This window comes from Diadema setosum, chromosome 13 (assembly GCF_964275005.1).
Source record: "Diadema setosum chromosome 13, eeDiaSeto1, whole genome shotgun sequence".
NCBI lineage: Eukaryota > Metazoa > Echinodermata > Echinoidea > Diadematoida > Diadematidae > Diadema > Diadema setosum.
The window spans coordinates 8,082,586-8,097,552 of record NC_092697.1 but is presented as its reverse complement, the minus strand read 5'-3'; the positions used below and the strand labels follow the sequence as shown (position 1 = coordinate 8,097,552).

At 37.0% G+C, this 14,967-nt stretch overlaps 1 protein-coding gene across 1 annotated transcript; it reads right to left on the bottom strand.

Moving 5' to 3' along the window:
• Positions 1-189: 189 nt before the first annotated feature.
• LOC140237373 (transcription elongation factor 1 homolog) lies at positions 190-13,527 on the bottom strand. The gene is made up of 4 exons (XM_072317308.1): positions 13,436-13,527; positions 8,152-8,279; positions 7,203-7,273; positions 190-4,253 (listed from the first exon to the last, which is right to left on the bottom strand). The coding sequence occupies exons 2-4, from the start codon at positions 8,265-8,267 to the stop codon at positions 4,189-4,191; spliced, it is 252 nt and encodes an 83-aa protein (XP_072173409.1). The 5' UTR covers positions 8,268-8,279; positions 13,436-13,527; the 3' UTR covers positions 190-4,188.
• Between the last annotated feature and the right edge of the window lie 1,440 nt (positions 13,528-14,967).

The window sequence follows — 14,967 nt, the reverse complement described above, 5'->3', positions numbered from 1 at the left end:
CTTCCCCCATTTCCCACATTCTTTCCCTAAATACACACACACACACACACCTCACACAAATGCACACAGATGCACACACACACATATACAGGTGTACCATGATTCACCAACCACTGAAGTAGCATATTTCTGATGTCCCTAGCAGCAACAATTTCGAAATACATATGTACCAATGGTGACAGATATATATTTCATTGTAGCGTTAACCTGCATTTATTATATTAAGGCTGGACTCGCATTGAAGAAACAAAAAGCAACATGTACAGATTTACAATATTATTTGGCATCTCTAGGTCATTACTATCTCCTCAAGAAAGTAACAAAATATAAATCAATATTCCAAAAAAAAAAAAAAAAAGCATACGATTTTGTTTTTAACCTCACATTTGAGTATAGTACCTTCACATTAACCTTCACATTAGCCTTCACACAAGCATCCTTCAAAGAAAAGGAAATCTTTGTTTTTGATATCATGGAAGGAAATCATTTGGGCATGATTTAAACTTTTGCTCAAAGCATGAAAATGTTGACAAATCATTTCTTTCACTTTGTAATTCATAAACTCATAAATGTGGCTTCCATGCCCACTCTTAGTAGAATCAAAATTTTAATATGCAATTTGAGCCATTCAAAATTACACAGGGTGGATAATTCCTATAGACACCTGATGCTAACATGCAGTATTTGTTTTATAAAATGGCAACTCATGTGCAAAACACATCTTGATCATAATGTGGTATTTAAGTACTTTGTAAGGAACTGCATCACATTGAGAAGTCATGCATGTGCTTTAAATCTGCCAAGTCCTTCATACGAGTACACTTGTGGGCAACTATTAGAGAATTGCCATTAAAAAAAAAATGGTATGCAGTAACTTCTAGTTCAACAACAAACAAACAAACAAAAATGCCTCATCACAACATGGATCTGGAGTCATTCATATGATTGTGAACCACGTCACTATTTCAAGATGAGCAATATCCCAAAACGCACAAAAAAAAATCTACAAAACATAAAAAAAAAAAAAATGTTGACCTCGGACAAATTTTTTGGCATGATTCTTTTAAGGAATATCACCCGATACAGACTGTCTAGCCATCAATGGTTCTCAAAATGCACTAAATTGCTTAAAATTACACACATTCATGGTCATTTGGATGAACCAATACATAAATTGAGTAATGGCAAATTATTAAAGCTGCAAATCAAATATTTTCCAAGCATTCTGGTAATAACAGAAATCACCACGAATGATCAGCTTCTACTTGGTCAGACACAATCACAAGACAACACTTGCATGCACTTTTCAGGAATGATTGAAAAACTAATCAGATCACCATCAGTGCATGTAGCTACGTTGTCTGTAGCCCGACCAGACGCCATGGGAAGCACAGCCTGTTGCCACACTTGTGAACAGCGACAGGGCTGTGTGTGACTATGTTGTCTGATCTTGCGTTGCTACAAGTGATATGCAAATTCTAACTTGATGATTTATCACACCATTCCCATGATTGAAGCAAAGTTGTTTGTCTTTTTTTTCCCCAATATCCCACTGAATACTATCCACAAATGATAAATTGTGTTGCACAATCACAAAGAGTTAGAATAAGTCAGTAGATACCTTACGGTACTCAGCATGCCTGCCTGCCACAAAAATGCATTCAACATGAGTGCTTCTTTTTTTTTTGAAATTTCTCCCCTATTTACATATTTACATCAGCAATATGTTTGCTCTTTATATACATAGTCTATACATACTGCTCAATAACAGAAAGTCATAGTTTTTATGAAATAAAAATTAAAATGCTCAATTGAGTTTGGATGAAATAAAGATACAAGTTAAAGCAGGCACATTCTTTATCTATTGAGCATAAAACATACATACATATATTTTGTGGGAGCTTATGATGCGACTGTAGATGCATATTTCATTTACTCACGATGAGGGTAATTTGTGAAATGATAAGGATCTGCTTCACTACATGTATTTTATAAAGCAATCAGTATGTATACATATTGTTCCAGTGTTGGTATACACATACTCGGTCCCTTCGAAACAGTCCAAACACCCTTGACTATCGCCTAGGGCATGTTAGACTGGTCCAAGGGTGGCCTTGTGTCGTTATTCTCACTTTAAGAATGCTCTCACTGATGTATATTATTTGTATACTATCCGACCTCATGTCTATGGTAAGGAGTGCATTTCAGTGAAACAACATGTAACAGAATTATGCAACATTAAAAAATAGGGCTTAAAGGGGCCCCGACATCCAATTCCAGTCCTGAATTGATGACAATCTGCTGATGTGAATGGGTCTTCACACATTATCACATAGTCAGTTTAAGGTGCAAACCATTTTGCGATGTGATACATATTTAAGCTGAATTTCCTCATGATGATACCACAAAAGGTAAAAGATTTTTTTTTTCTTTTAAAGGAAGAGCTTAGTGAGTGCAGAATCAGTTCTAGAATCTGCAATTTGTAGACCTATTCACACCAGAACAAGTCAATGTGAAATGGATGACAGGGGACCTTTGAATTAGTCTGAAAGCCATGAAAGTCATAGCTGTGGATTCACTATGACTGGCCTTGCAAAGAATCACTCTTTGGCTTTGGACACCATTAATTCCCTGTCTAGAACCTCTTATTTGTGCTGCTTGAAAACATACAAGTAGTGGCCTTTTCTAGAAAAAAGAAGAAGACGAAGAAGAAAGAATCCTAATTTGAACCCTGAAATAAACTGCAGAATGACATCAGAACCCTACCAGCCAAGCTGGTTTTACGCCGTACCACATTTCATTAATGTCTCAGCATGTCCTACCACAGGGAACTTGAATAATTTCCTGTGGTTCGAGTTGTTGCCATGGCTGATGATCTATGTTTTACTAATCATAAATCAATTGCACTCTATATAAACCAGCTGAGCAGCTGGTTCATACTGTAGTGAACACTGATAACTGATAAGATGCAGAATGCTGCAGCAAAAGGAAAAGAGCTAAACATTTGCACACCTTAGCTCTATGTAATTTCACGGCAACATTCACTTGAATATTTCACTTTTAATTCCATCAAAAATCCTTAAAATACTGTATGTGGTTAAAAAAAAAAAAACAACTTTGAAATATACCAGGTACTGATATGCAAACTGGATGGTCTTCTCCCACTGATCAAAAGTAATAAAGGGTCAAAGGCCTATTTTACAATACTTCCTAATTATTCTCACAAAGACAAAAATGGCAATCCCTTTTAAACCTGGAATAATTATAAGCAAGAGAAAGAAAAGAAAAGGGGAAACGAAAAAGAAATCAAATACCGGTATTTCAAATGAATAATGAAGATTTAAAGGTATATACAATAAAACAGGGGGCATCATGAAGACGTTTTTGCATTTGCTGTGCTTACATTGGTCAATACATCAATACATGCCAAACTTGTAACGACGTTGAATCTTAAACATGTTCAGTACACATAAACAAAAGAAAAAAAAAAATCACGTACTGCATCAAACAAATATGAATCAGAATTTCATCGTAATGATGTTCAAGCTGCTTGTGCTAAGACTAAAGAACAATGTTTAATTTCTGATGCAAGAAATGTACATGATACCTACACTACTGTCAGTCACCCCTAGTGATCAATTACTAATATAAATTGTAAATAAATGCAATATTTTTGTTTTTCATTTTGCATGGAAATAAACTTATTATAATTCTTTTTTGTATGACACAAAACACCCAACACTGCTACTGAGCTGGTCCTGCTTTGCATGGAAAATGCAACCATCAAAAAGATTTATAGATAAATGAAGAGAAACAATGATCATGATTTCCAAACTGTCAATGCTTTGCTGTTTTCGTACATTTTTATTCTTGACCAGTAAGCAATAAAGTGGCTGACCACAATTCATTTCTGCTCAGATCAGAAGATGGCAAGCTTTTGATTTTGCATCTTGAACTCTCCATTATTGATAACTACTTTCCATAACAAAAATAATGGTAGAGATATGTAAATATGTAGAAAAACTGAAAAATGAACCTGGTCAAAATACTGCCTTGACAGCATTATTCTGGAAAGTCACTTTTGCAAAAAATATGTACCAAAAGTAATGAAAAAAATTCCTGTAAAATGAAAAACAAAAATTATGAACAGCAAGAGGCTAGAGAGAGCTAGGGGTGACGTCACTGGGGCTAGGCGTTGGCTTGTTCGCAGGCATCAATCCAGTCACTGTATACATCCACTGGTTCCGATAGATCTATGGATTGATTGACTGGTCAAGGAAAGGGAAGTGAACAAGGATTTCACATCATAAATGACCTCTGAGACATCATTGGAGAAAATCTTGGTATATCATAGCTTTTTATAATGCAACTCTTTTGGATTTTCTTTTTCTAGAGTAAATTATCAATTAAAAAAAAAAAAAAAAAAGGACTGGTAAAATCACTAAGAGAGAATGGTAGAATCTCAAGAAAATTGGAATACTGTAAAACAAGAAATATCCGCAGCATGAAATTTTCGCAAATTCCCACTGGCATCCAATGCATAATAGTGTAAACAAGAAATTTTGCATGCATTTGAACTTCGCGAATTTTGGCTCTCGCGAAATTCACGAAATTAAATTGCACATGAACATTTCCAGTTTTACAGTACACTATTCTAAGAACAACTTGAAACTTTTCTCACATTTTCAAAAACAGTGATAATGGACATCATTAAATAAGTAAGTTTAAGTTAGAGGTGATGATGTTGCATTGTATGTATCACATTCAACTGTATACATTCATGGCTAATTTGTGACTCACGAACACCATACACCACAAAATAACACTGATTGTTGATGTCAAATTGATTTGGTATGCACACATATGGATGCACTCTTAACCCTAAAAAGACTGGGCTATTTTGATGCCTCGTAGGACTTGGGGGGGCTCATTGGGCCCCCCCCCCCCAAGATTTTGGCCGTTGACCGCGTGATTGCAAGGAAAACTGGCACGCACGTCACCCACAAGGTAATCTACAAAACTGAATAGGTAATTATTTCACAAATATTCAAAATTATTTTTAATAAATTAATTATCCTAATATATGCATGAATTTTAAGAAATGTCAGCACCAGTAACATGGACACAGCAGCATTTTAAAGTGTCACAAGTAACACACATGACAGATGCAATAGCCAAGCACTGCAATTAGGAAGAGCTTAGCATGTAAAGTTTTTGTGTTGGGACTCCCTCGCTTGGCTGACTCTCTTCGCCCCATAAAACTTTTGTTCCTCCAAACATCACAAATGCCACGTCCCAACTATTCTCTGTATCACCTTCACTATACTACATGTACCCTTTTGTTTCTCCCTTTCCCCGCTGCCTGGAGTGACTCGCCTTGTCCTTTTTTATCCTCCCTGCGCTTCAAAAAATCCCAGGCCCTTCCTGGTCTTTGCCACATAAAAAAATAAGTCATCCTTCGTACGTGACATGTCAACCGCGTAATAGGACAGGGGAATAAAGTGTATCTTCCTCAAGTCCTATCAACTCATGTATTCAAGCTGAGATCAAAGACTCCAGCAGAATTATATTCATGCTTGACTTCTCCTTTAAAGCACATCAGATCCTTGCCCAACTATGGTCCTTACAGAGACCATTCAACAATCTATCTAGCTGAAAATGTATGTAGGGGAGTCATCAGGAATATTTTCTTGAGGACTGCCCCTCATAGCAAAATAGACCTAAATGAGTAACAAACTCAGACCTCGTTAAAATTCAATTCCACAATGCAAACACCATACTCATCACCTTCTATGAGTGAGAAAGGCAGTGTTGCATTTGTTTATGTTGTTGCTTCTGTTACTGTTTTTGTTACTTTCACATAAAGAAAGGTGAAATGAATCATCACAGAGGAGCTTTGAGGCTGGGAATAATATTTTATTAAAATAAAAATTACCAGCAATCAAAATGTAAATATATATATATATATATATATATATATGTATATTACTTTTGCTTGAAAAAAAGAAAAACCAAAACAAAACAAAAAACTTAGATGAGCTTTGTGGTTGGGGAGAACATCTAAAAAAAAAAAAATTACAAAAAATAACAAAATAAAACAAACAAAAACAAAAAACAGAAATCACTTTAAAACGCTGTGAATGGTAAACACATATTACTCTCAGTCTGCATCAGTAGACAAGCTACCTCTTTCATGGGTGAGTCAAACTAGAACATCTGACAATGGAAGACAGTTGTTACTGAATGCCAGGAAGTAGACTGTTACACTGAGACTGCAAACTGGAAACCAGCCAAATAAAGAAAAAAAAGGGGGGGGGGGCAAGCATTCCTCACATATCAGTCCCATTTCTCATCTCCTTCACAAAACTTAGGCCAACAAAGAGCCTCCGACACGAATCATCTTCTTTTATGGGGCATACATTGAGGCTGATCCTTTTTGTCAGCTACTTGATATCATGGTATGATTTCTTTGCTGTCCAGGTACAGTTTACCTTTCCCTGAATAAGAGAAACAGCTTGCCTGGCCTTGCTTGTCCCAGCCACTAAAGATGCATGTAAAATCCCAGTGTTTTTCTCGCACAATTTCAGGATTTTGGACTATATCATAGATTGCTGCGGCCTCTGCATGATGTGCATCCTGCACTGAACGGGTTGTTGGAAATTCTTATGGTGTTGGTAATGAAAGATGACTTCAAGAGAAACTGATGAATAATGTTATTATATTTGAATGGACTATTGATCCATTCTATCAAGAACTCCAGTGGCTTTGTGGTTCACAAATAACATGAAAGCACTGGCATTTTATATCTCTATTCTTTTTTTCCTTTTTTTTTCCCAATGATGGGGGAACCAATGTGAAACTTTGCAAAGAGTTTCAACTAATGCGAACCTAATGAAGTCTGCTACGGTTACTGTAAAAACATAACCATTTGCCATTTGGAGGCAATGGAATATTTTTCAAGACATGAAACTTTCGCAGATTGCCACTGGCATTCAATGCATTGTGTAGACAAAACCTTCCATGTGCATTTCAGTTTCACAAATCTTGGTTCCTCCCAAAAAAAAAATCATAAAAGTTTCATGCATGCCAATATTTCTGATTTTACAGTTTATGATACCAAGACATAGGAAACAGAAGGCCTTTTATTTTCAACTCACCAACGGTCACTATAAGCACAACAAAATGTAAATGTAAAAGGATACACGTAATGCTTGTTTGAAAGTCCTCCAGGCAGACTCTACAAGAGATAACGCCGACGTTCCTTGTCCGATCCCTGCAATACAACAGGGCAAAGTGTATACAGTGAAAAATAAAAAGTCATGGAACATCATTTACTGTCTTATAATGTCCAACATCCATTTCAATTTCAATTTCCATTTGTTTTATTTTCCAGCAACAATTTTTCAGAATCAAAAGCACAATGTAACTGTACAAACACAAAATATTTTACCATCATGGAAATCAAAGACAAGCTATCCAAAAATGATTCAAACTCACACAGAAGAAGAAAAAACAAAGAGCAAATCAAAGGTAACATATAATTCCAGGGGGAAGCAAAATCATTATCCTGTTACAGTTTTTATGACATGATTTTATATGTACACATGGTAAAACTAGAAAAGCACTCTGAGAGCGCAGACCTCCGCCAAGCAGCTACTTTCCACCGATGATCTTGCTCTTCCATAGAGATCAGTGATTTCCACCCATACGTATGCATGTTGAAAAATCATCCACTTCCCAATATAGAAGCCTTTGTTACGTCATAAACCCTCAGCTGCGCAGCACGCCTCGCTCTAGCAGAAACTAGAACACACACTTTAGTGCGCCTCGCTCTAGCAGAAACTAGAACACACACTTTAGTGCGCGTATGAAAACCTCAAATATTTGAACTCCCAAGTTCATTGACCCTTCCTGCCAAAATATTGAAAATCCTTTATAAAATCTAAAAAAAATTTCCAGATCACTACCAAAATTTAATCATCTGTTCCTTGTGTCATTCTCAAACTTTTTCACTTTTTGAGTTATTTTGCACACGGACAAACAAACAAACTAACTAACAAACAAACCAACTGTAACGAAAACATAACCTCCTCCCTTGGCGGAGGTAATGACTGATAAAGAAATTCTCAAGTAAAAACACTTGTTACTCACATCTTTACATCACATGACTTTTCGTGGTTGCAGAAAGGGCATGTGAACTGCGTCTCAAGTGTTCCCAAGGTCTTCTTTTTTGCCTCAGGCTTTCGCTTTGATCGGCGACGTCCCATTATTCACAAAACCTAGGAGAAAGACAGAGGAAAAGGATGATGATGATGACGGCCTCCTTTTAGCTGGAAATCTCTATTATGCGCATGTGTTCATGCAGTGAAGGACTTTTTTTTTCATTCAAAAATAGAGAAAAAACAGTGACTTTCATGGATCTATTTCACTAATTTCATAAGATGTGCATGATAGGTTTCTCCATATCTAATTAGGTAAAACATGTATGACAGCAGCTATATTCATTAACATTGTGTCTCCCATATCCGCCCAATTCGCTTATCCGGATGAGCGCCGGTCTCGACATGGGCGGATAATCAAGGTCGAACTGTACTACTACTACTACTACTTAAAATAACGTTGATGTCAAGGGAATACGGCAATTGAACACGATTTAGAAAACTAGTTGGTGAGAGACATTTTAGAACGGCGCCATATTGCGAGCGAATTGTTGGCGCATGCGCGAGCGGGATCTCATATTATGCCGTACGGAGAATTACGAATTAAAATATTAATGATAATACCAAAAGTAATAACAATAATAAAGATAGTAATATTAATACACATGACATACACAGGGCCAAATCTACCCTGTAGAGTGCTTAAGGCTCATACACACTACAGTCACTGGATATAGGCCTACAATATTACTTCAACCTACTACTGACAGTGCAACACTGATATTTCAAAACCATTTTCATAACTCATACCCTTCCATCAATTAGATCCTTCAATGTTCATCCAACCAGCACATAAAAAACTGTAAAAGTGGAATTTTCGCAGTGTGGAAATCTTCGCGCATTTCATGCAACCAGATGCTAGCGTGAAAATAAAAGCATGCAAATATTTTGGCATGCCATGTGTTCCAGTAGTTAATGTCCTGATTCCGCAGAATTAAAACCACACGAAATCCATCTCACCCAGTCGAGTGCAAAAAATTACTTGCGCAAAAATATCCACTTTTACAGTCGTACAATGTACAATTCGTACACCACAGATGCCTCATGCAGAAGCCAATTACGACTTTTTGTGACTCTCACACTACAGTCAAACGAGTGTAAACAAAGAAAGATTTGCAGCACACTTTAATTTTCACAGATTTTGGGCTAGTGTAGTACGATTTGAGAGACTTGCATTTGATTTCTGTAGTTTCTCGCAACTGGGGTCAGGAGCATTACAGATGCAAGCTTTCCACCAGAATGGCTGGCTAACTTCAGAAGGTGATGTGAGTTGAGAGTTAGTAAATTGGTAACTAACGCAATTTCTGCAAACATCCAACAAAATTAATGCCAATAATTTCATTATTGATAGAGCTTGACTTTGGTTAGCATCGTTGCAAAGCTGAAACATGTCAGAATAGAACCAAGTGTCATACAATGTAGTCTGGTCAAAACAGTGCTTCACCCCAAAACTTGATCACTTTCATTCTCACCCTAGCACGCATGCACGTCCCTGCCCCCTGTTCCAAAACGCAGGAAATATTCTACAATTCTATGCAACACCGTTTGATTGCTGAAAGGTCTGACTCTGACTGAGACCATTTGCTGATACGTATAATTTACTAAACATAACTTGGTCACTTTACACTAGATGCATCTAGTTTAAAGAAGTTGATCATGGTATGATAGTGCAACCAGAGGTTGGTGGAGACGCAAGTAGAAATCTCATACTGTAAAAGTTGATATTTTTGCGCGACTAATATTTCGCGCTCAGCAGGGTAAGAAGAGTATTGCGTGTTTTTAATTCCGCAGAATCAAGACATCAACTACTGGAACATATGGCAAGCAAAAATAATCACGTGCTTTTATTTTCGTGCTAGCATCTGGTTGCACGAAATCTGTGAAAATTTCCATTTTCACAGGATATCAAGTAAAGTTGAGTCATTGACTACACTTCACTGTAGTGTTTGGTTACTAGCTACTGGCACTAGAGTAGATATCTACCTGTCTGTCTAGACTACTGGTAATTACCAGACGTCATGTTTGGAACAGTGGCAATCATGCTCTTTACAGCCCTATATTATTGGTACCTCATTCCCTGTGTGCCAAGGTGATATCCCACGAACCACCACGCACTGTGCATCTGCTCTTTGTATGGAACGCCGTTTGACAAGTGATAATGTCACCAAAGCACTCTTCAACCCTGCGATTTTGACACAGCAAACACTGCACAATATCACATGTCTTTGCTCTCTGCTGTAAGATTATCAAGCTTTACATTTAAAATATTGCATCGTAGAAGTTTCTAAGGTCATGGCGCAATGTGTGAAGAATTCTGCAATATAGTAGCTTCCCTTTGAACATCCTAGCTGGCCACATCAATTAAATACGCAAATACTGTATTTTAAAGGGTGTGTACACTACAGTTCTGGTCTAGGTGAGGATTTAGCTTTTAACGTTTTGCGAGATATTCAGAAATCACTCTATGAGTCTATGATGTCAAAGAGCATGCAGTTCTAAGGGGTATCAAAAGTTTATTCGATGAAAATCGGTTTTGAAATGGCTGAGATATCCAAAAACAATGTGAAACAAAGAGATCCTAATAAAGTTGCTGCATGTCGCCTTTTATTATTAGCACTATTTTGGATATCTCAACCATTTGAAAACCAATTTTCATCAAATAAACGTTGAATCCTTCTTAAAATTACATGCTCTTTTATATTTCATAAGAGGCTTTTCATTATCTCACTTAGGAATGTTCAAAACATGAATCCCCACCTCAACCAGTACTGTACAGTCCCTTTAATGTCTCCTTCATCCATCCTCCGCCACCGCAATTCGCGCAAACCACCCGTCGCAGGCAGGAGAGGCTTGTGTGTGTGTGTGTGTGAGTGGTGTGTGTGTATGCATGTAGTGTCTGCCCGTAAATCGGTAACTGTGCAGACAGTAACAGACTGGTGGATCAGAGATTTTGAGGAAATTTTTTTTTTTTTCAAGTTGTTCATTGTTTTACACAATAATTTCGCCACAGACAGTGAACATAAATTATACGCCCTCTGCAATAGGCTAATTAGTTATCACCTGCTTGAGATATAATGCAGTATCAATTCATGAAGGACAAAAGTTTACAACTGTTGAGTTGCGCTGCGTTGCACGCACAACACAGCTGCCTGTCTCTGCTCGTTCACGCCGCGCAGGGCAGAGGGGAATAAATTACCATTAACACCAATTACCGTATAGTTACCACTTGTGTGTATTCTCCTATGCACTCCTGGGTTGGCGAAATAACGATATATGCACAGAATTAGTTCGCTGCCCAAAGCGCACTTGTATTATTAGCGTGTGTGTTATACACACACTTCAATGTAGGATGCATTGTGCATCATCACGTTTGAAAAACTTTGTTAATCTGCCACGTGAAATCCATTCGAAATCAAAGACATTCTTGCATTAAAAATGGTTTTGTCACCTGCTACATATGGTAAAATACATTTGAATTACAATTTTTTTGTGTTTTTATGAAGGAAAAGGGTGAATTAGGAATGTATTTTGAGAGCGATGAAAATCCATTGCCCCAGCTGATCTCTGATCGCGGCGCGCGTTACATGCGATGTGAATGTCTGGCGAATTTAGGTAGTGGTGACTTACACTGTTCATGTAATGGTAATTAACATTAGAGCAACGGTGTGGCGTAGCGTAAGTACTTTCATTACTCACACACATCGAATGTGAGGTCCCACACACCTGCACACAGTACCAGAACACCTGCTGTTGACCTGCGGTGCCTGATAGGTACTTGAATTTGCATGAACTGCTCAATTAGGAAAAAAATCTCACACCGATAATATTATCGTTGATTAAACGTTAGCACTGATATAGTAACCGAGTAGAGCGTTCAAGGCGGAAGGGACGTGGACGTGGACGTAGACATAAATTTAGTGCATGATTGCCGGAACAGTGACGGTATAGACGTATCTAGTTCTAGTGTACATTGTGTACACTGTCCTTAGCCTGACCAGACCGCTGTGCTTCGCACAGCAGTCTGACATGTACTAGTGTTTAAACGTTGTAAACGATCGTCGCTTTTGACGGCAAAATCACATAAAATGTCTTTTATTTTGTTTGATTTTAACAGTAAGATGATTTTTACCACTCACCTACATCGTATTTTGCTGATGGTTGAGTTGAATTTGGTGTGTTGTTGATATCCAGACCTTATTGTTGAATTTTTCGGAGTAGATTGTGCGATGATTCACAAAATCAACGAACTACCACGAACACTCAACCGGAAGCACCGTGGTAACATTTTACGTACGCCCGTGCGTTTTGTGTATTACGTAAAGCTTGTCGTCTGCTACGTACATGTATTTCCGCGCGTGCTGCTCTCATGATCTGACCTTTTCTGCGTCACTTCACTCCGACTAGGTCACCCGACTAGGTCAATGAACTTTTCCGACTCGCTACGTTGTAGTATACGAGAGTGATTGCCATTCAAATAACACGCAGAAGATGAGGAGTGCATGAATACGGACGCTTACAGACCTGATTTTAATCGCGGATTTCGGTGGGTTTTCGACGTAATTTTTTTTTTTAAATCGCATACCGATTATTGAATGAATATCATACTAGACTATGGGGATTCCTTATATTTCAGTTTTCTACAATAAATAAAGATATTCATGAAGGAAACGTACACCCACGCTGAAAATGATGTCGTCTACAAGAGGGTAGACGTGCAGCCGCTGTCGCCGTGTAAATTTTAGTTAGGCTGTCCTATGCCATGGCTACTATGGGCTGTGATGATGTCGCTAGAGCTGTGTAAATTTACATGTAAATTTAAATAATTAAATCACTAGAACATAGTGATTAGTGGCAGCTTGAAAACCACACTTATTTTACAGTCTAGTAGTAGGCTAGTAACGTGTTAGACCGACTCAAAGTCTCTAGATGTAGACTCTAAAAGAGGATTATGGTCTACGCTACGTCTTGTCTAAGTTAGACCTAGATCTTCTAGATCTAGATTCTATCTAAATTCATAATTTATTACACTGCACTGCTTAATTCCACCGTCGAATGTAAACAAGTGGGACTGAGTGAGACTCGATGCTTACTGACACCCGCACCCCGAGGTTCTGCTCCTTCGTATTTGAGCCAGCAACAACAGGCTACAACCTGAAAATTGCGTGAAGTAATTTGTTCAACAAAATTCTCTTATTTCACCATTTGGTTTTACTTACAGCTAAACAATTCGGCAGAGAATGTCGCCAAATCACAGCTCCGTCCAAACGGTACGAGATGATCAGGCAGCGTGACTTTCGATGTGGCGCATGCATGTCATCGCATCAATCACAAAACGATTCTGTCCGCTGCAGCAGCATGGCACACATCACACGCCACATCACACCAGGGAGGTATTTGTCTCACCTCCCTGATCACACCGATGATCAGAGTGTATCACAAACATACACGCTGCCCTCTCTCGTTCACTGCTGAACGAATGAATGAATGAATGAATGAATGAATGAATGAATGAATGAATGAATGAATGAATGAATGAATGAATGAATGAATGAATGAATGAATGAATGAATGAATGAATGAATGAATGAATGAATGAATGAATGAATGAATGAATGAATGAATGAATGAATGAATGAATGAATGAATTGCCAAATTTCAGTGATATTCATAAATTTTGATAAATCAAAATGGTACATATTTGATACATACAACGTATTTGTAAAGAGTGCTAAAAAAGTAGAATATCATCTTAATCGAGGGTAGTCCCATAAAGGCTGATTACAAGAACCACTATCAGCAAATTGACTGAAGATATACATCTCTCATATCTTTTCAAGTGATAACACATACAGTATACATGACTGATTGTACAGTATTTACAATAAGACTAATAATAACCATTTCCAGAAGAAGAAGAAGAATAAATATAAAGTGAGCTTATAATAATAAAGTGAAAAGTAATGACTTTTATGGATTTTTCTGATTGAATCCAAGGGATTAAAAAAAAACACAATCACCTTGTGTCCACTCACCTTCGCTTATTCATCGAGTTAGTCACTAAGCTCTTGTTTTTATAATCTACCTTACCTGATGCTAAATATTGTAATGTCTCATTGAAAAGTAAGTCCTAAAACAATCAATATTCACATCTTCAGCAATTTTTGCTACAGTGTACATTCAGACAAATCTAAAGTTAATTTGTTGTCTTTTTATAATCAAATCATCATCTTCCCATGAAGACCGTGAAGTTTTCTTTTTCTATAAGGTGGTCTTTGTAAATGTATTCCACAGTACGAAAATCAGAGGCTGCAGAATGGGAGAGAGGGTACGATTTATATGCGTGCAAATAACACACGCACCCCCACACATTTCTTAGTATTAATGATAATGATAATAATAATAATAATAATAATAATAATAATAATAATAATAATAATAATAATAATGATAATAATGATAATAATAATAATGATAATAATAATAATAATAATAATAATAATAATAATAATAATAATACTAATAACAATGATAATAATAATAATAATAATGATAATAATAATAATAATAGTAATAATAACAATGATAATAATGATGATAATGATAATGATAATGATAATAATAATGATGATGATGATGAATAGCTGATATTTTAGAGCACCTTTTCCTCTGTAGGCAATCCGCTATGAGATGTCATTCGTGGTCGTCATAGAAGATAAAATTTATACAAATTATACCAGGCAGTGATCAA